This window comes from Sparus aurata, chromosome 13 (genome assembly GCF_900880675.1).
Source record: "Sparus aurata chromosome 13, fSpaAur1.1, whole genome shotgun sequence".
Lineage (NCBI taxonomy): Eukaryota > Metazoa > Chordata > Actinopteri > Spariformes > Sparidae > Sparus > Sparus aurata.
This window is the reverse complement of record NC_044199.1, coordinates 16,706,323-16,732,444: the sequence shown is the minus strand read 5'-3', so window position 1 is coordinate 16,732,444 and position 26,122 is coordinate 16,706,323. Positions and strand designations below refer to the sequence as shown.

At 41.4% G+C, this 26,122-nt stretch overlaps 1 protein-coding gene across 1 annotated transcript in view; it reads right to left on the bottom strand.

Annotated features, from left to right (window-relative positions):
- Window positions 1–1,603: 1,603 nt before the first annotated feature.
- uvrag (UV radiation resistance associated gene) overlaps window positions 1,604–26,122 on the bottom strand; it is a 90,154-nt gene continuing 65,635 nt past the window's right edge. Inside the window, exons 14-15 of the mRNA XM_030438423.1 lie at window positions 12,711–12,802; window positions 1,604–4,248 (exon numbers count right to left, since the gene is read on the bottom strand). Coding sequence (XP_030294283.1) covers window positions 3,405–4,248; window positions 12,711–12,802 — 936 coding nt within the window. The 3' untranslated portion in view covers window positions 1,604–3,404. The remainder of the gene's footprint in view (window positions 4,249–12,710; window positions 12,803–26,122) is intronic.

The following is a 26,122-nucleotide window of genomic DNA, read 5'->3' as shown; positions in this document are numbered from 1 at the left end:
AATTGTGTTTTAATAGCCCATAAACATATCAGCTACGGCAATGATGAACATTTATGTTGTTTATGTAGAATCTCATGATCCTGGGGCTCTCGTTTCAACCATGCAGCTGTTTTCGCTGAGTTCACCTGAACAGACCTTTACTCTGGGCCGAGACATTTTCATTTGTTGGAGCAGGAGGAGCGCTGATGCGATTCATTATGAATTCATTAACATTAATAACGGCAGCTTCCCATGCCGGTGTGCTGTGTGCAGGGCCCTTATATTGTGCATTTAGAGGCAGCTGTCCGACATCACATAACAATGTCAGCACCCATGGGGAGAATGGGACATTTAGGGCGAACTCACACTAGTCAATCCGTACCGTGCCCAAGCATGTTTGACCCCCGAAGTCCAGTTTGTTTGACTAGTGTGAGCGCTCCACACCGTACACTTCCTTGGCCCTTGCATAATCAAGAAATCTGGAATTGTGAGAAGCCGCCCGTGACCAAAAAGACACAAAAATAAGCCACGAAAAAGTCAGTGAAGTTAGTCATGATCTCTTTGTTGTTCTTCATTGTGCCGGGATCATTAAATAATGGGCAGAACAGTTTAACAAGATATTATGATGTTATAATTAATATGAATCAATTAATAACATAATTACTGTATGAATTCTTGAGTTATGGCCCAAGATGTGCTTTGTAAAGTCACAGTGACCTTGACCGCTGACCTTATGCCACCAAATTCGAAGCAGTTCATCCAAGAATCATATTGCACTTATAACAAATTTGAAGCAATTCTCTGGATTGCATTTTGAGATATGTTGTTCATGAGAATGGGACACCATGAAGACACAGTGACCTTTGAGCTTTGACCACTAGGATCTAATCAGTTCATCTTGGACTTGAGTCATAGTGGACATATTTGACAAATTTGAAGAAATTCCCTTGATGCGTTTCTGACATATTGCATTTTGAAGAACTGGGCGCCATGAGGTCACAATAACCTTGAACTTTGGACACCAAATTCCACCAAAATAGGTTAATCTTCCAGTCCAAATTTGTAGAAATTCCCCAAAGACGTTCTCAGGATATTGCGTTCCTAAGAACAGGATGGACGGATGGGCAGACGAACAGAAGACACAACGGCGTCCATGGCTGTTGCCTGTGAGGAGGCATAAAAATAAATAAGATAAAAGGTGGAAATTAAAATCATCGTCCACAGCTATAGTCTTTCAGCCAGGTGATCTATTAACCCTAAAGCTAAGCTAATGCTATCCTTTGTGTTTAATGCTACAATGCAAAAGCTAGCATGTTTACACCCTAAACTAAGATGGTGAACATATTATAACACATAACATTATAATTTATCATCTTAGCGCTTACATTGTGAACTTGTTAGCATGCTGATGGTTTACCTCAAAGTACCTTTTCATGGAGCTCCTAGCACCTTTTCATGGAGCTCCTAGCATGGCTGTGGACTCTTTAACCTTTTCAAAGGCGATGTTTGAATTTTGTCCACAATTTTGAAACTGTCATATTGTTCATCATAAATTCATTGCTAAAACTACCTCACAGGAAAACTTGAGCACACCCATACCAATAGAAATGCAGGCAGACAAGTCTTAAAGGGGGCTACATACATCCATGCCATTGGACTGCAAGTCTTTAATAACAAAAAAAACCCTCCATACAAAAGTATATGTACATGGTCACTTACTGAACTGTATAGCAGTATATGGAAATGGTCTAACATGGTTAAATTTTTTGTTTAAATACAATATTTCTCAACAGTCAGCAACCACAGTGCTGGATCTCAAACATAAGGTGGGCTACCGGTGGAGGGTCCATCTTCGTCACGGCGGGCGATGCAAAGCAGCTGTCCACATCAGGACCCAGACACTGGTTATGATTTCAGTCTAATGTTTGACAATAATAATGGGTGACGTCCCATGTGAGTGGGGAAAATAAAACTTGATATTGATTTCATTTGAAACAAAGCACACACAATTGTTGAGACATAAATAATGCAATTATTGAATACCAGTGCAAGAAAGCATTCGGACACGGGACAAAATCACAGACAATGGGATTGAGACACTTGCTATTAACATTTACAGCAGAGCCTGAGTGAGACATTCCAACTGAACACAGACACAGAATTAAATTTTTGCTCTACTGATGACAAGAATCAGCGGACTTAACATTAACATTTATGTTAATATTGATGGGATACATTAAAATTGCAAAAAAAAAAATAAAGAGAAAGGAAAAGGACATGGAGATGGTCAGAAAAACAATTGCACCGTATCCCTGCCATGTGCCGTAAGCGCCAACCTGCCACTCTTGTGATCCTCATCTTAAGACCTGAAGGAGAAACTCTACCCCGTGTGGAGAATGACGGCCGGGCTGAGCTGTTGCATGAGAGGAGATGCTGTGCGTCACAGTTAGGGAGTCCCTGATTTGGGCTACTGGCTCCAGCTCCCACCTCGCTTTAGGGTAGAAAAATCCTGCCTTGTTCACAGGTCATTGGTGGAATTACTGGATACCTCACTGTGATTGTGTGACTGCGGTTGCATGCTAATGTGAAGCCCCAATTCACACGCGGACACATCACGTCCTTCCTCACGCACACACCCACTGTCACGCACCCTGACTGAAGGCTCGGGAAGAGTCTAAACATCTGCTTGTACAGTCAAAGGTGTAAGTACTGGGACAGCTGTCACTTTGATAAAACCTCCAATTGCAACAGCTCTCTGTATGTCTGTTGTTTATATCAGTCCTTTTATAGTTATGATACAGTTATGGTGAAACTTGAGGTACAGTAGTAAGGAAAAGGATTTAAAGCTGCTGCATTGAAACATTTTTATACCCTGACGCACTGAGGCTGCACTCTGGGTGTTGATGTGTACTTTGAATGCTGTTCAGAGATGATGATGTTTTCTACACGTCACAGGCTGTTATTGCAGTAAGTTTGTGTGAACAAAGTGTAAGTGATATACATTTGTTCGTGTGTCGTTTTATATGAATGGTCCCCTGTTTTGGTAAATGGCCTACGTTGACTGACACTAATTTAGTGTCAGTCATCGCAGTCTAACAAAATAATTTAGTGAAAACAAAGGTCTGAATAATGTTTTGTTCTATTCAATGTTTAAAAATATATCAATGACGGCATCAAAAATACAAGTAAAACTTACTGTCCCAATACTTGCACTTTTAACTGTTTCATTTAAAAGATTACTATGGAAATGTTTACAATAAGTGCAAATTGGTCGTTATTCCAGAATAGCTCCTATGATTTTTGATGCTGCGATAGGAGAGCGGGGACCCCACCCCTGTCCTCTCAGTTCATGTCCCTGTCTTGTATTTGTCCAAACCCCCTGTGCAAGTTATTTTATGCCTCCCTCTCTCATTAGGTCCCCTGTCTCACTTATCAGAGCCCTTACGTGGTCTGCGGAAGCTGGACATGTTCTCATTTAGTGCATAGATGCGCCTGGAGAACTCCTCAAAGCCAGCGACGTCCAGCTCGCCCAGCACCTGTTCGTCACTCTCCACAGCTACTGCGTGGTCCACGGGGATGCAGCGGTAGTCATCCAGCCGGGCCTCGTCGGCTATCCCCAACCCCAACCCCAACCCTAAACCCAGGCCTAAACCGGTGGCCTCTGTGCCCATGATCTCCTCAGCTTGCTCCACAGAGCACCGCAGCTCTGGGACGAGGCTAACAGGCGCCTGTCCTGGTACCAAAGAGCCATTCATGGCACCTGTGTGCTGACTAGTGACCTCCGTTTCCTCGCTGGTGTCCTGCACTGCAGAACAGATGGGTGCAACTGTGCTACTGGCTGGTTGCTCTTCAGTATTGTCCTCTTTATCTATGTTGCTCTCTCCGTCAGTGCTTCTGCATCTCTCCACCTCCACAGCTTTTCCCTCACCCTCCTCCTTCTCTTCCTTCTGCTCTCCCTCCTTGTTGGCCTCCGTTGTCTTGGCCAGGTTAAGGGATGCCATGCCGGCATCGAGGGAAGAGGACAGCTGTTTGGCAGGAGGTGAAGGCGGTGCCAGGCCAACTGGGGGCTGCTCTTCACCCATGGCTGTGTTGTAGCTGGGTGGAGGAGTTGGCTTGTACTTGGGCTTATCGGCTTCAGAGCTTGCCCTTTTCCTCAAGCCTCGGTCTGGGGAGCTGGTGTGGCAGGAGTAGCCTATATCCGAGGCAGCAGACACACCAAGTTGAGACTTAGTCGGCACTGGGATGGAGCTGGAGACATGGTGTCTGTCACTGTGATGAACAAAGAAAAAAGACACTAATAAGCAAAGATATAAAGAAAAGCAATGACAGGCAAACAACTTGTATCCATTGCTTTGAATCCATGATACAATTTAGACTGACTTTTTACCTCTTTGCCTTGTTTTTTCGTTTTTTGTTTTGCCCTTCAGAAGAGTTACAAGGACTAGTTGTATAAATCTTCCCCTATGAAATGGGACAACGTCCATCTGGGAGTGCTACTGTCCTGAGATCGTATACTTGGTCTACAACAGTGTTTGGGTGGGTGGTACGTGTCAATTGGCCTCCACACAAATGCCAGGACCCAAGGTCTCCCAGCAGAACATTACATTGTACTGGATGATCAGTATTATTTACTTGGTCTGTTAGTAGATTTTATGTTGTGGCTGTCATGCACAAATCAGCATTAAGAATGTAGCATAGCTAGCTAGTTATCTACCGAGACATCATCAAATTAGTAGTGACTGTTTTATGCTTCTTCTTCTTCTAAAAAAGAACCATATAACATTGAAAAGACAGAGTTCTCATAATCCCCAGTCTGTGTGCCTTTGAAAAAACAATATTTGCAGGGCCATGGAGCTCTACACTTCACCCTACCCCTCCATTAAAATAATAATCGGGACACCCTCCTAAAGGCATTTACCCACAACCGGGCTCAGTGGTGGGGACAAGGGGTGTGCTGGATTTGATTGATTACAGTAAGCAATGATGTCTACAGCCAATATTTAAGACTGTGATGACCAAAGGGGGCGTATGAGACACCCGCACTCTATTTGGACCTAGTACACCCTTGAAGTCATTTGCACCCCTCCATCCCAAGCACACAACTCCTTGCCTGATCCAGGGAGAGAAACAGCTGCAGCTCTTTGTAAAATCACTCCACCTTACAGCATTCAGAAAACATTTATGCGGCCTGTGAGAGTCTACATTCACATTCTGCTGAGCACGCAGCAGGCGTCCACCCAAGTATGTCAGACATTTTCCTCTATAACAGATAACAGACCCAGGGTCTGGGACACCCGCCCCATCCCAGTGCTGGAGCCATAAATTCACTTAAATGGGGGCCTCACTGCATCTTCCGATAAGATCACCGGACTATTTAGCAGTCTGCTTAACGTGCCCATTCCTCGATCTGTGGAGCAAAGGCACTGTACTGTTGGGGTCAAAGGTGAAGCAGGGCCTCCCTGTGCTCTCTAGAGATTCACGTGTTGGTTAAAGAGTTAACGACAAATCTCTGCTTGTTCAGTTGGAAATGCAGCCATGATAGATGTCCTTGTAAATTTTTTCCTGTCACTCAGCACTTTGCACTTGAGCACTGGTGATGAGACCACTGGTTGATGTACGCATTTATTATGTACTAACTCACCATCTGATGAACAAGCACCACTAAACACATGACAGCTTGTAAATAGGGCTTTGACCTTGACCCACGCAGGCATCCCGCCGAGGGTCCTAACAGGGTTCACGGGCAGGACATTGCACTGAGAAAAGCCTGTCTAGTTTTAAGAGAAACTTGTCAAACTTCAAAGTGCCTGTTATAAAGTAAACGAGAACCATCCACGGTCTGAAGGTTCAGTATGTAACCACATATGGTACCAACCTGTTAATACTGTACCTCATGGCTAACATTTATGCTAATTGGAGGCCTGCAAATGTATATGTTGGATGGTCAACCCAGGTCAGGGTTAAGACAATAACGGCACAGGGTAATGACCTGATCCTGTGAGGGTGTTCCTGTTAAGTGGGCAGACTAGGAGATGGACTGTGCTTTACTTGGCAGTGTATGTACATCAAAACACATAATTTAATACAACTGGCTTTAGCTTGCCCCTCCCTAACAAGCACATGGTTAATTCTGCTCCAAACCATTTTTTGGAAAAATGGAAACAATGTGCTCTTTAACACCTAATTTTCTGGAGGGACAAATGAAAAGAGGCAGAATCGAGGGAAGTTCAATGAATCGCCATCTCTAACACTTATCTGTGACTTTCCAAATGAAACCATCATGCTCTCTTTGGAAGCCAGTCCCAAAATGCAAAACCTGATTTGGTGGAAAGGAATAAAGACGGATGTCATGAGAAGTCAATTATCATTTAAGTAAGTGGAAAATGTGATGCAGACTCTTTGAAACAGGATACAGGTTTGGAAACCAGAGATGGCTGGTACTGAGCAAAAAGTCTTAGGTTTCCATGCATCATTTATAACAAGCTAATAAGTGACTACTATGTTTTTAGCTTGACTGAGTGATGTCCTTACGGCAATGTCTGATTGAATGGCTTTGATTTTAATTATCTGCAGCCATTTCCTTCCATTTCCTCCTCCAACTGGCTTTATAATATAATCAATGTGGTCTGACCTTAGCTTGCCATCTACACTCCAAACAAATGCATTATTGACAGTGGCATAAAATCAAATGGTCATCACAGCGAGACTTGTGCATAATGAGGAATTTCGTATTTGGACCGTGGTATTATGTTCCACTTCGTTTTTAGGATTGAGTCAAAATGTGCAGTAGTGTGTGAGTAACTGGGTGTGTCAGTGAGGACTTGAGCCAAGTAAACCTCCGGGCAGTCATAACATATTTTTCTTGATACATTTCTACTGTTATACTGATGACATGTTTTTTGACATGGGCAATCAGGCTACGCATGTATCGACACTGTGAGCATGTGTGTAAATTTAGGGTGGTGGGGAGGCCAAACAGCTGAAAAATATTTCCTAAAGGTGATTGTAAAAACTGGAACTATCATGAGCTATCTCTGTCTCTTGTTGACGTTCTTGGTATGCTGCATGAGATTTGTCATATTTCTTTATAAACATTTACCCTGTTCCTGTTAGGAAGTTTCCTTGTCCTTGCAACCATTCTTACAAGTCTGTCTCTCGGTTAACTACTATGGTCCAGACCGAAATATCAGCCCAAAACAGCTCTCCAAAAAGCTACTGGAGAGTCTGCCACTATATTCAGGGTCCACAGAGGGATACTTCTTTGGTGGCCTCCTGACTTTTTGATCTTTAGCAGGTCAAACCTTTTCACTTATCCAGTTAAATATCAACATCTCCTAGATGGATTGGCATAACATGATACAGGTGATGTTCATGGCTCCCAGAGGATGAAATCTAAAGACTCTGGTGTTCCCCTGACTTTTCCTTGGGCACCTCCAGGAGTTTGACATTAGTTCCATTTAAAAAAAAATATTTAAACAACTACAGATGCTACACAAAAGTCATGTCCCTCTCAAGATGAACTGTTATGACTTTCGTGATCCCTTAAATTTTGACCTAGCACTATCATAATACTTTGGTTTACATCATTACACCTGCAAAACTAATGATATACTCATCACAGCTGTACATATTAACTCCATAAACTAAGCAGGTGAGAACTATACCTGCTTGGCATGTTAGCAGTGTCACTGCAGCATTTTGGCAAGCTAATGTTAGCATTGAACTAACAAAGGACCACTGTGCTATAGTACAGCATTACAGTGCTGCTTGTGCAGCTGTAGACTCTTACATTTGTTGAAAACATAGTTGGATCTAAATATTCACTGTCTCAGTTCTGTTGAGACAATATTCCGTCCTAATTTGTTGCCAAGCATCCCTGAGTCATGACACATACATTAATTATTGTCCGCTCTGCTCGATGCTGCGGTCCAGTAAAAGTTGTTATTGTGCATGTAATGATGCGATTGGACATGTATCTAGCATTCCTAATGTCATACGTATATTTTATGTGGTAAACTTGAGCTCTGGGAAATGTTACTTTCACCAACTATCAAAACCATGAAGGGTGGAAAGAGCTCAGATCCTAAACTCTCCGTTCAGCTTGGACTTTGTCTAAGGCATTCATGACGAGCAATGTGAATTCATGATAGCAGCTCAACATACCATACTGATGGGAAAAAAGCCTGTTGCTTATCCCTAATGTTTAATACCTAGCTGTGTAATGGTAAGTTCCCTCCACTCGTGGGCCCAAGCTATCCACCTACAGTACATCTTTTCATTGGGCCCCAGTCCCTCCTGCATTACACTTACAACAACTTCACTGCACACTGTAAATGCTAAGAGGCCTCTGCCTAAATCATCAAGCCGAAAACTTGACATGCCGAGCCAGAAATAGCCTTCACTCCTCCAAAGCTCCCTTCCTTTCCACTGCTGATGTCAAACCTGGCATATTTCAGGCCGACTCAAGAATTCAGTGAGCCAGACCTTTCCACTGTTCAATCCCCTGACAGGCTTTGCAACATGCCCCTGTTCATATCCAAATCCTGTTAAGGAGCCATGATTTTAGGCCAAAACAAACAATGGCAGATAAGATTTGGTTGTTTGATGTGGTTTAGGGAAATCCCTATGAAACTACTAGAGCAAACATTACAAAAAATTTGATATGCACTATGGTGGAGGCTAAGTTTTCTTTTGACTTAACAGGGCAGGGCTTATTGACTGTTTAGCCTTTGAAGAGAGGGAATCACTGCAGCACAGTTTGTGCAAGCTGACAAAATAAATCCCCTTACATTTTTTTTTAATCAAAAAGTTAATACTGTTGTTTCAACAACAAAATTACATATCTAATATGGAATGCAAAAGCAAATGTTAATGCATCGTTTTTTTTCAATATTTCAACCAAAATATCAAGCTGTGAATGGTTTAAATAACTTTAACTGACATTTCAATTTTTTTATGTTCACTTTGCTATATGTGGTGTGTTTATGCAATGACTATTAAAGGTGCACTATGTAGTTTTGGGGAATACATTTTAGTCAGAAGAGAAAGATCTGCATTGACTGATTTTTTATGCCAAAACAAACCAAATAAACAACCTCTTTGTTCTCATGACTGAATAAACTGAATACACAAATTGACCCTAAAGAACACAATTTCACACTGCTTTACTTTGTTTATATTTGGTGGAACCTGCCATCCCTCCAGCGTCTAACAGCGTTCTGGGAACATTATTTTTCCTCTGAGGAAAGCGTGTTCATTCAATTATGGAAACAAATACATAATTTGATAATATTTCTGAATTTGAATTTCTTCTTCAAAACTCTATAGTGCCCCTTTTAATGTAAACGGTTCCAGAATATTACATGAACAGGGAGAAGGGAAATACTCCTGATTTATTCTTCCAAACATCAACTGTTATTGTAAATATAGTAAATCTATATAGGACAACTGTCAGGCTTCATGTACCTTGCAAATACAACATATACATTTGAGATGATATGCTTTTATCTTTCACTGACAAGGCGGCAGCTGCTAAATATCATAACACTTTGAATACATCATGTAGCACTTGGGGGCTACAATGGTTTTGCTAACTTTTCGCTCACTATGGGATCTTTGGGGAGCTTCGCATCCTCCAGCTGCAGTGTTGAATCTGCCTGGCCAGGCGCTCCGCCACACCTTGCCTCCCCCCATGTATAGTATGTAGCCCTGCTCCCAGGCACCAGAGTGGGATTAGGGCCCTGTGAACCTCTGCCAGGCCCGCAGCGGATGTAAAGCGGCAAATGGGAGCATGTTGAACGCGTTTGCTTTGATCTCAGCAGACTGTACAGTTTACAAAGAATTGGTTTTCTGGTACTGTCTCTGTCTGCCTCTTGGCAACAGATTCACCATGTTCCGCCGCTTCTTATCTTTCAGCAGGATTTAAAAAACCTATACGGCCCATTTTTCACCAGAGCTGGACTGTATATATTATGACATGTTATGATGTGTTTCTGAGACAGTACTGTTTGAAAATGTATAACGATATAATCAGCAGCTTACCAGACGAACATCATATAGCCCACTGTGTTAAAATGACATGCTTTGTGGTACACTCTTTTCCTACAAGCACTCTGCTTTTCCTCAGTTAGACCATCCAGTCTGTATACAAAATCCAAGATGAACCCAGTACACTCCCATTGTGTGGTTCTTGGCCCTTCGGGAAAGGCTCTCCCTGCAGAGTGGATGCATGCTGAATTAGTTCTACATGGAGGGAGGAACGGTTTCCAAATCTGTTCTGGAAATGGTGCCCTCGGTCATATCCTTCATCACATCATCCCTGTTTGGATGTGTGGAGGGAAGAAAGAGGTGGCAAGGAACGATAGAGGAAGCAGATGAGCCTCTCGCTCACAGTCTATAGGATAATTACCTGCAGCTGCCATGCAGCGTTTTTTATACATCCATATTTCATAAGCTGAGTCCCAGCGCTGGAAACTTTATCTGAATTTAGGCTTTTTCAAACAAGACTGGAACTGATATGGCAAGGAAATCAGTGCATATCCTCCTATTACAAGATATTGTGAAACAGCCACCTCCTCATCCTTGCCAGAGGCTTTCACTCAGGCTGAAGGTGTAGTATGCATTATGAGAGGGGGGAAGGTTTAACCACTGACACTCTGCTTCAATTTTAGCATTTCTTTTATGTATAAATATATATAAATACACTACTCATAGTTAGTGATATTGGGATATGGGTGCATACATGCATGTTCATGGATAAACAACAAAAGTCAAATTAATTATTATTTTTGGTGAACAAATATATTCAAAAAACACAAAATAAGAATTCAGTGCTTCATGTTACAGAATCAAGTGAATCAGTAGTGTATCCCAACACCCCTAACTCATTTTGAGCAGTGTATAGATGACAAAGTTTCCGTCATGCTGTTTTGGGCTTTATGATATGATTTTGCAATTGGTTCCTGTCTTAGATAACACTGACCAACTGCTATGTATTAAGGAGATGCAACACAGTTAAGAGTAGATACATTTTAAAACATTTTTGGAGATGTCTGGTGTGATGCAAATGTGAAAATGACATGCTGTGGTTTTATGAGTGTTAATTTGTGAGTATCAGAGATGCCGATGGGTGCTAGTTACTTTTGGTCAGAGCCTGGCAATCCGTTTCCCCTGCCTCCAGTCAGTCTGCTAAACTAAGCTGATCGGCTGCTGGCTGCTTCATATTTACTGTCCAAAAGTGTCAAACTGTTGAATCTTTCCTTTAAGGTGTTGCTAAGTCTGTCACTTTTGCTGCAAAGCTCTATGTCATATGACAGTGAGAATGACTGAACTCAAAATATTTTTTTGAAGCTTGGTGCTGCTCCAGCTGATGAGAAAGGCAGTTTTCTTGATTCCCAGCTGGTGACTTCTGAGTCAGTTCAGGGCAGTTTTGTGTTCCTGTCCCTGTGGTCTCGTAGTTGCAGGAGTGTGGCTGTGAGCCACTGTACAACTCTTACACTCTCACCTCCACTTCTTTTAGAATGTACTTACGCACGCACGCACGCACGCACGCACGCACGCACGCACGCACGCGCACACACACACACACACACACACACACACACACACACACCCCTTCAGGGTTAGTGGTCCCTAGCTTTCATCTCATCTATCTTTGGCCCTTCCACTTCCCATTAAGGAGGGGGACGGTGGGGGGTTGATTTGAGAGCTCAGGCTTTTCATGGCTTCTTTCCTTTCAAAACAAAAGATTATTCAATTAATGTGTGTAATACACATTTTCCCCTTTGCTGACCCTGGGAGAGGACTGGAGATCAAAGACAGCCTTCTCTTTTATAGGGCAGTGGAGCTGAAGCCTGACACAGACCAACTCCCAGGTTTTACTGAAGGGTTAGGTGCAGGCCATAAGACTGTTGAAGGAGGGAGATCTAAGCATTCCACTTCATGGGACAAAGTGGCTGCTGCAAATCTCATCAAACAGTGCCTTTTTAAAGTGCTGATGTAGTGTTGATGTGCAGAGGTGGTGCGCCATTACAACTGTGATCTATATAGCATTCCTACCTAATAGCTTTTACCGTATACATCCATATGATTTCAGACAATATTGTGCTGTCTGACGATATTCAAATGTTAGTTGTCTCAATAAAAATGAGAATAATCTGAAAGAGATTGCAATGCCTGGTGTCATTAACTTAAAGCAACATTATGTCACTTTTTTTTAAACCTTAAAATAACAGCTTCAATCATGTCACAGTGTTTTGTAATAGAAAGAAGTAGTGGTGTTCATTTGTGAAGATTATATGGCTAAGCAAAATAAGTAAGTATCATGAACTTGTGTTTACCACACATCTTTCTTTCGGCGGTATTCCAAAATCCAATGCAAAAGCTCCATATTCCAAATTCCACAGCTTCACATTGCTAAGTTTCCTTTTAATGATGAGGACTCTTTTCTCATTGGACTGATAATATCCTTCTGAAAGTGTTTCAGATCTAAAAAGTTTTCTAAAAACAAGTGTTGGTAAAACACTCCAAACAAGTTATAATGGAATAAGTAATAATGAAAAATACAGTAATGTATTGTGCCATGGTGTAATCGAACCCTTTATCTGTAAATGTGTTAAAGATGAAAGCAAATACACTGTAAATACAGATGTATCACTTAAATACGCCATCTTTCTGGCTTCAGTGACCTCTGAGGGAATACTTGAGGTGTAAAGTTTCTTTCTGATACTTACCATCGGACCAGCAGGCCATGTTCCAGGAAGTTCTTCAAGTTCGGTAATGTCTGCTGCAGATCCGGGGTGGTCAAGCCATGTTGATATCGCAGCTGCAAGAAAAGGGAACACATACGGAACTGTTAACCTCAAACAACCTACCACACCGTATATCCTAGAACCATACATATATCTTGTGCTGGGCTAGCACTGCCGCAAAACACTTACACACATAGGCACGTTTCTCCATGTTTGGATGTCGTTTGGAGGAGAAAGAAACACCACCTACAGCAGAGGTTTGAAGTCTACATTCTTTCACCGTGACACATTTCTACTCTCCCCGTCAGGCCATTACTCATCTGGACACACAATGGGCAGCCTTCCCTGATAACAGGCGTGAGGACTAATACGTAAGGTGTGTGGAAAGACGGGATGAGATGCGGGTGGCAAGAAAAACCAACCTCGCTGTTAAAACATCTGGACGCAATGGGGCAAAGAGAGCACATCAGAAACCTCATTACATTCCCTCATGATCTCTCCCTCTCTCTCTAACAGACCCACTACTTCATTTGGCCTTGAATGTTCCCTCGTTGTACCACAATGCTTTTTTCCCCCGATGATAGAATCAAATCCGGTAAAAAAAACAAAACAAGGCCACCTAGAAACCCCAGCTTTGTTGCCAGAAATATCTCTTCTGGCTGAGTGTTGTCACAGCGAGCCAACTCTTGTCCGGGAGAGTTTATTTAACCTATATTGCTGAACAGCAGAGGAGCATCATGCCGCACGTCCAGCGTAACTCTCCGAGGCCCCTCTGTCACACACACTGCCTGCACCAGCTGACATCTGTTTTGTTTCCACTTGGGTGCCACGGCAACCACACTGATATTCTCACAGACACACACACACTTCTGGAGATGAAGCGCACATGAGTCTGACACACCACTCAACCCGGATAACATACTGCTTCTTCGTGAGCACATAATGGATGAGTGACATGATAATAAAGGAATTGCAGAGAAAAATATTTTTGAGTCTCAGAGGGCAAAGGTCACATTTTCTTGTTGTTTTTCAGTTTAGGAGGAGACAAATTGTTTTCAGGGTACCAGCAGCACTCAAAACACATCGATAACTGTTCCTGTGGGTAATGTTGAGTCGCGTGTGTGTGCGTGTGTGTGCGTGTGTGTGTAACTGTAAGGTATCAATGGTACGGTATGCACTGTATGTGACTTGTACCAAGGCTTTCATGTGTCTTTATCAATGTTCCAGTATCTTTGCACATGTGTGTGTTCTGGCCTGGAATGATCCATGTCTGTTAGGGGAGCCACAGAAACAACAGTCATGACAGTATGAGAGGAAGGCTTTATCAAAAGAAGCTCAGATTGAAGGAATCAAACAAGGGGTGTCACCTCGAAACCCAGCTGGTGATGGGATGGTCTAAAACCTGCGAGAACAACATAGAGATCCATTCATGGCTCAGAGCAAACCTCAGGGTCTAACCAAATGACGGCGCTGCGCTGTCCACAGAGCTGCCTGAACGGAATTGGGTTTGAAACATTAGGCCAAGATCAATAACTGCACCGGTTTTAGAAACAGAAAGAGCATAGCTGAATCGGGCAGGGGGGCTTGCTTGTTCTGTGGCCGGATGCTAAAAAAGGAAATTCCCAAATCTCATGGAAATCTCAAGGTTATGGTCGAGGAAGTATGAATCATAAATTGTGAATCAGATACGAGCAAAGAATAAATATTATGGCTGAGGAAAAGTTAAACAGTGTTTGTTGGATATGTTATATGCTTTTCTTTGATTCTCCGTCAGAAGGCTTGACAAAATGCTATCTTTAAGTCCCATTACTTGGCCTGACCTCTCAGATGTGTGTAATAACCACAGTGCGTGTCTGACAGGAGCCCTATGTCAAATTACACGCCTGTATGTCTGAGAGTGTGTGGGAGAAAGGGGGAACATGAGTGTGCATTTGTATGTGTGGCTCCCATTGTTTTCCTTATGTGAAGAGATCTTACCAAGCGTGCAGCACACAGAAACTGGATATAGGTGAAGACATGAGAGTGATGGGTGACATCACTGGCTTGCTCGGGGCGCACTTCATTACCATGGAGCTCGTTGCGTGGGGATTAAAAAATAGGAGGATGTTACTTGGAAGCACATGTGGGTATGTTTAATATTTCTGTAAGAAATGCAGCTTGTCCAACATTCTTCATAATGTGTGGCGCCAACAAGGAAACACAGCAGAGTTCGTAGCTCTACCTGCATTCTGTATGCTTTTGCCAAATCTCTGCCAGTGGGCACCAACAACACTTGAGCTAAGTGTCTGGTTGGCAGCACCGCAGAGCCACCAGCGCTGGGCGATTGCTCCTTCACACTATCTTTGTAATGAGATGTGTTAAACACATTCAGACAGTTTGGAAGAGTGAATACTGTAGTCCTGCAGCTGACCCAGCACTCAGCCAGACAGACTCTATCAATATTCATAAACTGGTCTGGCCCTTCCTGGTCGGGGCTGCATTAAGTTTCTCCAAAGAGTGTGCTGCATGTGTATATATGTGTGGAGCTCGTGGCCTCCGTCCTAGGAAGGCATATATCCTGGACGCAGGCTGTCGAATGTGCAACCATCAACCACCCCCCCCCCCTTCTTTTCTGCTCACTAGACGAGCAGAAAAGACTTTAACTACCCAGCTGTGTCATCTGAAGGAGAGGGGAACAGAAAATGTTCTGCAAGTGGGAGAAATGTCTGAGGAAGCTTAATGACATGAAGCCGTTTCCAAATGTTGGTGCCATGAAAGCTTCGACTGCAGGATGGAAACAAACATCATGAAAGTTTAGATTCTGGTTTTTGGGAGTGTGTTGAAACAGATATAAGACAATGTGTTGAAACTGACGTGAGGTAGAAAAATAAAATACAACAAATTGATTTCTGTCGCACACAACAGAAATAAATTTTTTTGCATACTTTCTGATATCACGACCCAGTAAAAATTAGTATCTTGGAGAATTTTTATACAAACGCTGAAACAAGAAACAATCTCTATGTCAACAACTCCAGACCAGATCACAGAAATTACTCAGAGTCAGTCCACTTGAGACAGCTTGTCATTTCCAGTTTCCCTTTCATACATCATTCTGATGAATGCTGCTGGAGTCATTTGCTTGCTTGTGCGTCTATGGAAGAGTGCTTTCAAAGCTGGCCACGGGGTTCTTTGTAATGGGGCTAACAAGATCGTGGTGAGAAATTCCCAGGGCCCATTTAGGATGGGTGAAAGACGAGAGGAGTTGCAGAGGTGGGGGCGGAGTGGGGGCACCCACCGGGGCTCTTTCACATGATGACATAGTGAAACAGATCCGGCAAGGACTCCTCGTCGCTGCTCACACCTTTGTGTCTGGACACCCTTCGCTGTTTCGATATTGAACAAAACCCACTCAGGGCTTTGGAGAACCAGCACCATGTGCAATGGGTAATCGGGCGGTATGGCAACAAGGTTTGGTATGGGTGTGTGTGAGACTTTTTAGGATGGACGGAACTGACTTGTCACGTCCAAGAATTTAGGAATCATCCTCATCCATCTCAAAGATAAAGTAACAAACCAAAGAATGCAGTGGTGTATACAGCCAAACCCTGCCAATCCACTGGAGCCATGACCACACGTAAACACATTCAAACTCACTAGAGTCGACAGGAACCAGTCAGTTTACAGTTCATGCCACCCATCATTTGGCAAAACCTGCGTGTTTGCCCTGAGCTCCGTACAGCGGCTAAACAAACACAGCCTGGCTTATGCCACGTATTACTGTTTCCCTGAGTTTGTCAGTACTAATCACGCTCAGATCAGACCACGAATGTGGGCGGGCTGCAGGAAATTCTGAGGCTGATTGCTGATGATGTGGTGAAGGAGGCTGGCCCAGGTAGCAAAGCAGAAAACCCCCTTCCTTCTCCATCTTTTATGTTGAGGTCATTGTAGGAGCCGCCTGTGAATGTACACGTCACAGTTCAACTGGTGCACATTATTAGCAATCGCTTGACAAGTAGTCTTCCATCGTCACAGGAGATGGGCAGTGGAGGTAATCTGGGATGCAGGATATTTCCATCAGGAGTTTCGTGTGTCAGGAGGTTAAAAGTCTCAAAATCAAACTCCGGTATATCCTGTGCATGTCTGACCTGCATTACAGACAATTACCCTGTGTTTTTTAATCAGCAGGCTTTTGTCCACTGGGGGTAAAAATAGGAACGGTTATTTTGCAGCACATAGGTTTTATATACTCCCTGGGGAAGATAATCAGGAAGCTCATTAGGTCCTATGACAGCTTGTTATAGTGGGGCTATCCAGGTGTTCCGCCCTCCACCATCCCTCTGGTCAAACTGTGGAGTGGATACTTAAGCAGAGACCGTGAGGTTGACGCAGACATTAGTCTGCATACATAGACCTCATATGGAGAGAAGTGGAGCTATGGGAGATAACCTGCCACTGATAATATTTCAGGGCCATGCCTCTTCTGGTTAAGATGATTGATTCATGAACAGCAGTGAATAAATAACAAGCTGTAAAAACATCATATTAGAGGAGCTGACTCACACTATGGCGTCGTGAAATATCCCAAAACAAATTAAGAACTTCAGTGTGGACTCATTTTCTACAGTTTAATGTAACAGGTCCTGTCACTTCTATCATCATTTCTACTGATCCTGCCAGTAAATGCTACAAAGCCTGCATGCAGTGCTGTTAATTATTAAGCCAAAACTAACAGTGTGAGTCACCAGAATGCCAAACAAAGTGGTCAGTCAAACTTCAGTCAACTTACCGGTTTGTTAAGGTAAAAAAACCACAACCATTACTATTTTACGCACTGAGCTTGCTTCCAGGTGTTGGGGAGGACCTCATGCGTTTGTGAAAAAAGTACATTGAAGCCTTTTTTGGGATCCAAAGGAAGCTGCGTGTAATCTGATTAATTACCCCCAGTGATGCTACCCAGGCTTTGAGAACAGTATGTGAATATTTTCTGGTTTCTTTATTCATCTATGAGAGGAAATCTTTGGGTTTTGGACCAAAAAACACATTTAAAAGACATTATCTCACACTTTGGGAAACACTGAGCAATAATTTTCACAATTTTCTGATATTTCACAGACCAACTACTAATCAATTAACAAAGAAATTTATCAACTGTGAAATTAATTGTTAGTCGCAGCCCTCCGTTATGCTAATGAATCCAATAAAAATAGTGAAAACTGTCTTCGACATTAATGTGCTGTACATTTAGCTAATGTTGCATTAACATCTATTTGGAGTGATATGGGTGGTACTCTCCATGGGCCATTTTAATATGTGTAATTTCAAGTGAGACTTGCAATAAAATGTTCAATAACCAGCAGTTTCTTGGCTTGTGAGAGCGGCTTTTGGGCATCTATAGCATCCTCTGGAGCCGGTTGGCTGGCTGAAAGCCACATGCGCCACACAAAGTTCATGTTTTGTTCATGATTAAGCTTTAGCAGCTATGAACTCCAGCCAAGAACTTGCCTACAGATGATTCCTTCACACTAGACAGCAAGCATCAACTTTCCTCATGGCATCAGGTGAAGTTTTAATTTTCTCATTACAGTGTTCATTAAATTTGTGTATACATGTCCTCGTTTCCTATGATCCTCTCATTATATGTCTTTGTTTTTGTATAACCACTTCACACAGTGGCACGTCGATCCAATTACTTTTAGTTTGTATTTACAGCTCAGAGAGCCACACGTTAGCTTGGGATCTTTTTGATCGACATCTTTTTTATGTTTGCCTGAAAGATTTGTTGTTGCCAACTTTTGGAAGGCTGGGTCCAGCTCTGGAGAAATAAACTCATTCACCTCAGTGGGCTGATATGGTGCAAACGTTAGAATGCTGTATTTACATGCATAGAGATTTCCGTCTGATCTATTGTTTGGACTTTTCAATAAACAGTTTGACTCGTTCAGCACTGGCCTTATCTTTTGTGGCCAAGCTGCAAAGCCAGACCTCATAAGTTTTTGTGTTATACAGTATATTTATTTTAACCCAAAACCTTCAACATAACAGAGCTATGCTTGACTTTGAACATGCAGAAGAAAGTACTTGCCTTGCCGTTGACCCAGAAAGTGAAAACTAGGAAGTTTCCTTGGTAACTGCTATTCAAACGGGCTCTATGTAACAATTTGCAGATATGTATATGTATTACTCTCGTTTTTATTGGTCACATCTGAGCAGATTGTGACGTGATGTGATGAAGTAAGACCCTTCCTGGTCCCTGTCATGTCTGAACAGTTTAAAGGAAAACAGGTTTCTCGTTTAAAAACAAGACACCTGATTTGTAGTGCTGTAAAAAAATATTCAACACTCATATTTTACATAAAAGTAATCGTGTTAAAACGTGCCAATGTTAGTTTGTGCTAATCTAGTTGTGTTGCTAGTATTAGGATACTCAGGTGAAATGTGCTTACATACGCTACATACTGCAAACTAATCAGTAGGCGTCTGGAGAAGATAAATAAAAATGGCTTAAATTCATGACTTTGGGGAAGTATCATTAAGAAATTCAGCTGCTGTTCTTCCCTTAAAGCCCCATTAACTTGGAACAAAAGAGTGTAAGAAAAAGCAGCCGTTGCTTTGGCTCATGTCCTCTCTCTGGCGGCTACAAAAGAAATGCCAGGAACTAATTTCAAAATCATTATTTCTTTACACGAAGGTTGAAAACTGACACATAAACACAGAAACGTATTTCTCGGAACCAAAAATCTCCATAGTTGTTATATAAGGTTCTAAAGAAATACGGTGCAAGATAGAACTTTATGGTCTTATCAGCATATTCATCATTCATGTGTTTTTTCTGTCTATTTTTTTTATTTTTTATGACCTGATTTGATTTACATTACACAGGATCCAGCCTCTGTGAAGCTCTTTCTAGCTCACTGGTGGATTTGAAATGGTTGATTATGTTTGCTACAGTGCAGCGCTTCTATGATTCCACCCATCTGGCTTATGGTGGGCCCATAATGAAACTCACTCGGTACAGCCTTCACTCATCCACCAAATGAATAACAGTGAAATGTTGTGCAGGATGCATACAAAATGGCTGAAACAAAATTGCTGTAGATGGAGGCTGTGACACGAGTGGAAAGAAAGATTGTGAAAATGTTTCACAGGAGAATGAAAATATGAGAATAATAGTCATTCTTATTGTTCCTTACAGGCTTCATTGAATGTTGTTAATTTTTTGGTTGTTCACTGACTTGGTGTTGTCAGATTTGTACGTTTGCAGACATGTACTGGAAGATGATGGGTGAAACCCCACACAATGCAATGGAGGCTCAAAACCTCAACAATCATGTGGTACAGCGCAGAATATGAAATCCAACTTGATTAATCACTGCAGCCTTTCATGTGTCGCAATAAATATACAATGCAGGGCTGAAAAGTTGTTTGAGTCTGACTAGAGTCTCATAATTCATTCACAACAGAAATTCACCTAAACTCGGAACAGTTTCTGGCCTTGAATTCGTGCCACAGTCGTCATCATCGTCCAGTCTTTAAGCCAAACTGGGAATGTGGACTCATAAACACCACAGGCATTTGCTTACAACGGAAAATATCTTCCCACAGTGTGAAGAATTCATGCTGTCTTATACGTGACTTTCAAAAAGTTATTTCTACAGGCAAAATTTTCAGTTACATTAGATTTTGACTTGAAAAATGCCATACTGAAATGTTGATACTTCAACATAATTGTTAGGACAGTAGGCCTAATGGTTAGAGAACAAATATTGTTCATCCAAATGGCCTGGCTTCAAACACTCCAAAGGGCAAACAGAAAGAGAAACTTCTTTTATTTGAAGTTTATTTTCATAAAAGTTTCAGAGGATGTAAACCTCTACTGAAGCAGCTGTTTAGGAACACTAAAGCACCAGGGATTCTACAATAAATTCATTTTCTAATTAAATTTAGACAAAAAGAAAAGAGCTGAAACTTTATCTGAAGGTTTCCATTGCCAGCAGTGTGTGTACTTTGCACTGATTGGACACGCAGGATCAAGTCTTTCAAGTCATTATCAGATTTCATGTCAATAATAAATGTTTACTGATTGATAAACTGCTCCCGTCAATTCCAGAAATGAGTCAACACAAGTGATAAGCAAGAATAACTGATGTCAGCAGGCCAGTGTTTATGAAAAATTAATCACAGTTACATTCCAACTAATTAAATCAACCATCTTGCCAATAACACAAACACCTGCTCCAGTATGTTCGTGAAGAATTTTAAATTCAATCAAATGTTTCCAACATGAGCTTTAAGTGGATGGTGGAAAGCAAGATAAAGAAAAATTTCAGTCTGTAGCAACTAAAGCTCATTCTTCTGCTGAGCAGCCCTCATTGTAAACAAGGAAGTGTATGAGCAACAGTAAGAGCTTTATAAGGGACGGGCAAGATTCAAATGGAGCTATGGAGCCATTTCTGTAATGAATAAAAGTCATGGGTAAATCATTTTCAGAATGTTATCAGCCTCTATCAGCATTAAGGTCTATAGCTCTGCTTACAGAGGATTGTAACTGGTCTACAGCTAGGGATTGGTGCCACAACCCAGTATTAAATGGTCAGTTTGGACCTATTATGCTGATTGTTAGCTGGCGTTACAGGCTATTGCAAACATTTTAGCAGTTTATCTTAGTTGCTAAATTACTAGTCTACAACATGCTGAGGTAACAAGTTATCTCATTTATCAACTGACTGCAGACCTTTTTAACTGGGGGCCCTTTAACAAACTCTGGCCCTTTGATAATTTTATAAGTAAACTAATTGGTCCCTTTGTCGGTTGCTAAGCACAGAAATACTATTAAGTCATTAAAAAGTTATACCTCAGGTTGTTTAAGCAGAGGGAATTGAGGAGAATCAAACTGATGACCCACTTCTACGATTAAAGAGGTGCATTGTTATTTGTGTTTGTTTGTCTGTCAATTTTGAAAAACTAAGAAAACTAAACTAAACTGAAATTTAAAGTAAAACGTGCATTGCTTCTACCCATTTAAATTCCAAGTTTAATTTACAACTCTTGCCCCTTAGTTCTTTCACTTTTTTCAATTACCACCGTTCTACAAAAGTAGCTGAATAAGCTTGACCTATTGTATTGTAATTTCAGGTCTAATCAGGTGGGCATACCTGCAAATATGGGTAATTTATAAATGTATTTATTTAGAATTTATTCACTGAAAGAGACTTTTATTACGTTTACCTTGTTAAATTAAGGTAACTTAAGGATATTTACAGTAAATTCAACGAACAGGCCACGGCCTGTTTTTCTCTCTAAAAAAATCACAAATAAGAACCTTAAATGATTAGATAATTAGATTGTAGATAGTGGAGCAGTATGCTTAAGATTAAGGTGTTTGACTAAGTTATTGACTTTAGGAGCTGCCTTATCACTGTAAGATGTTTAAGAACCAAAGTTAAGCCATCCCTCACGTGTCCATGGGAACTGCCTGAATACACAGCTCGTACTATGTGTTTTAGCACTTCCTGAGCAGGTGAAATGTAATATTCTTTGTACTTCCTGTCTCTGTTGCCATTTCAAACAAGCGTGTAATAAAACAGGTTTTAATATTGCATACTCAAAGTTCTTCCACTTCATTTAACATCCTTCAACTCTTTTTCTTTTTACTCTCTCTGCTTTGCCCTCATTTCTGTCTCCTCCACACTGCAGTAATGCAATACAGGTGTGGTGTATTCACTGGGCCTTAGTCCGATTCTAATGCAGCCCTAACTCAAACCAGACTCTTCCATCTTATTTTTTGTTGTTACACTTTGCTGAGTATCATGTTGCCGCCAAATTCGGTCAACAGATTTACATAATTACGGGAAAGGCATTGTGAGATGAATAGGAAATTCAGTTAGGGAGACCACCGGTGACAAGAGACCAATGTCGGTCTCCTCTGACCCTGATCACTGCAGGGAGGGTCGGAGGTCGGTACTGCCATGTCTACAGTCTTAATGAGATCCCTTTGTGATGTGGTTATTCAATCTCTGTATGTTCTGGTCAGTGGAGGAGGCCAATGAGTGTTGTGTGCTACAGTGACACCTATTGGACCTTTGAAGGTCGCCCTGGTCCTCAGGGCTAATGACCCTGGCCACTGTAACACTAGAGCCAAGCTATTTCAGTCAAGTAATCCAACACCCACACAGGCTGACCCGGTCTGTGAAGTCACAACACTGAGGTCAACTTCCTGTTAGCAGTATTGGCATGCTGGACCATCATCAATCCTCCATGGCAGCTCTCACAAGGACTCTTGGTGCCTGAATGAGTGACACCTAGAAGAGTCTTCTAATACACTCATTTGTAGACTCAAATTCAAAGCATACGAAGCTCTTGAGAGAAGCCACAAATATCTGTGGCCTTAAATGGCAAATGGAGCCAAACAGTGAAGGGCACAGGATGTGTGACGAGTGACTGGATGGAAATGGAGGAAAGTCTGAACTCTGGACAGGTCTAATGTCTTCTCCTGAGCATGAAATGATTCATTAAAGGAGGAAAGTGTTGCTGAACAAACACAACAAACTTTGCCCCAGTTGTAGCATGCCTTTTGAATAAAGCTGCCAAAAAGGGTCATTGAAACATTTTAATTTTAGCCAGAGTCTGATCACACTCATTTTATTATTTGGAATAAAAGTGTTGTGGTATTTTACAGGGAAAATCTTTTTTTATATGTGTGTAGCGTTTCCACAAGGCCCCTAGGAAAATAGTACTCCAGAGAGGAGGATGAATATATGGTTTGTGGGCAGGTGCCTATCCTGGCCTCGTGCTGCCCGCAGTTTCTCTCCCTTCCACTGCTTGTGAATGGCCATATTATTTTCTTTTCGTTTCCTCTTTATTTTGTGGATGGCTTTACGACTGAGTTTTTTCTATTAGTATTACCACTGGATTTGGGCTAACAGGGAGAGCCTGGGCTGGCAAACTGTGTACATTTCTCTTCATCCGTCTGAGTTACTAACTCTCAAATGTGTTGCTTTCAAAGTGATGATTGTTGAGAGCTACTTACCCAAATGTCTGCTTATTTTAACTTCCCTTTTCAACAAGTCAAAAGTGAGAGCGTGCGGTAACAAGAAATGAAGGATGAACATCAACTTTAGTTTGGTTGTTTCTCACTGTTCCTCACTACATAAAATTTGCAAACATTTGCATCTGGCAAATAACATAACAGTATAAACCTCCTTCAGCTTACTTCATAGAAACAGTTTGTCAAGTATGAATACAACCTTGATGACAGTGAAATGACCATGTGCTGGCCTACTACAGTGCAACTGACTGGCCAGCTACATACCCTATCCAAACAGTAACCAGAGAGCCGCAGATTAAAGCTCTGACTTCCAATATTTCACAGAGTTCAAAGGGATTTCCAGTCAGATCCCGCTGCTATTCTACCAGGATAAAATATGCAGCATCCAACTGCACTGTGGAGGAATTTGGGTTGGCGAGGATAAAGGTATAAATTAGAAAATGAAAGGTCTTTTATATATCCACATGGGGCAAGCTTTAGCTATGTATTCCACATGCAATATATGTGTGTTTATTGACTATACATTTATGCACACAGTGCATACTGCAGATTTGTAAGATTTTTGTTTTTGTTTTTGTGCGTATCAGCGTAAATGTGCATTTGTGTGCGAGCCAGACAGAGCCATGAGGATAAAGTTAGAAACATATTAAGTATTAGCAGGCATCCTAGTTGTAAGCCGACAGATCAACCCTGCCTGGACTTACACAGAGTAGATCTGAGATTGATTTCAGCTTTCCAAGAGCCACTGGCAAAGTACACATTATGCATCAGAAAGACCACTTATATGAATAAAATTAAATGTAGTCACACTAGACAGTAATAAAGACCAAATTGTGCTTAAAGGAAATCTGAGAATGTTAAACCTGAGCCTTATATTTGTTTGGTGTGTAAATGATTCATACTTATCAATAGTTTTGGAATTGTTCCAGTAGATCAACTGGAAAAACAAGTCTTGTTTTTATGGTCTTGCTCTGAAATCTTGTGAGGTGTGTTGTTACAGTTGTTGCCTCATCTAGACTGTCAAAATCAGTTCAATATTCAGCCATGACTTAAGAAATAAGTTCTTGTTGGCAGTTCTTCCAGGCAAACTCCAAACTCCTCTCCAAGTCTCTGACTCACGTTTCTACCATCATATTCCTGCAATGACTAATCTCTTGCTTTTTGGTCACAAAAAGGATCTTATTACCTAACAGAAAGGTCTCCCTTTAAGAATTGTTTCCATGTTGTCAGACACTTACAATAACAACTTCAGCCTGTCTGTGACAAAAACAAGCATTTTAAGTTTGTGTCACTTTGACGGTCGGATTTGCCCCAAAGGGTTACATGGCAGGTGACTGAGGTGATTCATTGAATCATTTACACATCAACACATGGAAATATAGGGCCCAGGTTCAAAAATACCAGAACTCCCCTTTAACCCCTCTAAACTCAAATTTTGAGTGATGCAAAAAATCTAAATACTGAGTTGAAACTGAAAGATGGATGAGTGCTACTCTGCTAGCATAACAGACTGAGCTAACAGTAATGACTTGGGTCATAAACATATAAGGACAAGTAAACTGAATGTCTCCAGTCACAGGCTCTCAGTCATAAATTATACAAACAATTATGTGAACTAATCGTGCATTAACATCCAATTCAGAAAATGACGAGGACTAAAAAAAAACATTGGTATACATTGGTATAATAGACAAAAGAAAGATAAATGCTTGGCTTTTTCTTCCATTGGCTTCAAGTATCAAATTGAAACCTGCCACCTTACTGGAAGAGCATAGCCTGTATCCGGTTTACTTTAGAGGGCCTCGAGCATTCTCTAGTCATCTGGGTTTGTTCAACTGTGACCCTGCACAGTGTTAAGGATGTTACAATCTTCTTTTTTGTGTGCACTGCCAACAAGCAACAGTGTTGGGAATTGAAAAAGTCATAGTCCGATACAGAAAAAACTGCTAATAACGAATAGCTAGATAGAATCAGAGACTTGTCTTTGGAATCCACAGTGGATTGCAAGAGGCAGTCTACTGTATACAATATCTGATCCTAAATGGAAAGCAAAGCACTGCAAAACTCTTGGCAAAATTCCCATGTAGAACATTTGTTGCATTATTTGTTTTAAATCAGATAAAGAGGTGTAATTTGTGATTAGTTTGGTGTATCCAAGCTCATAATGTTCAATTCACTCAACTTTGTGCTTCATAATGCTATAACAACTCACAGCTCTTCATTTGTTTGCCTATGATACAATGATTAGATTCATTTGCTACATATCCTCTCCAGCTGCTTCTCCATGCGCTACAGCCAGACAAACAAAAAACATGCAATATATTTAATTCAATAAACGTAATACATAACATTCACTTCCATTCCCATT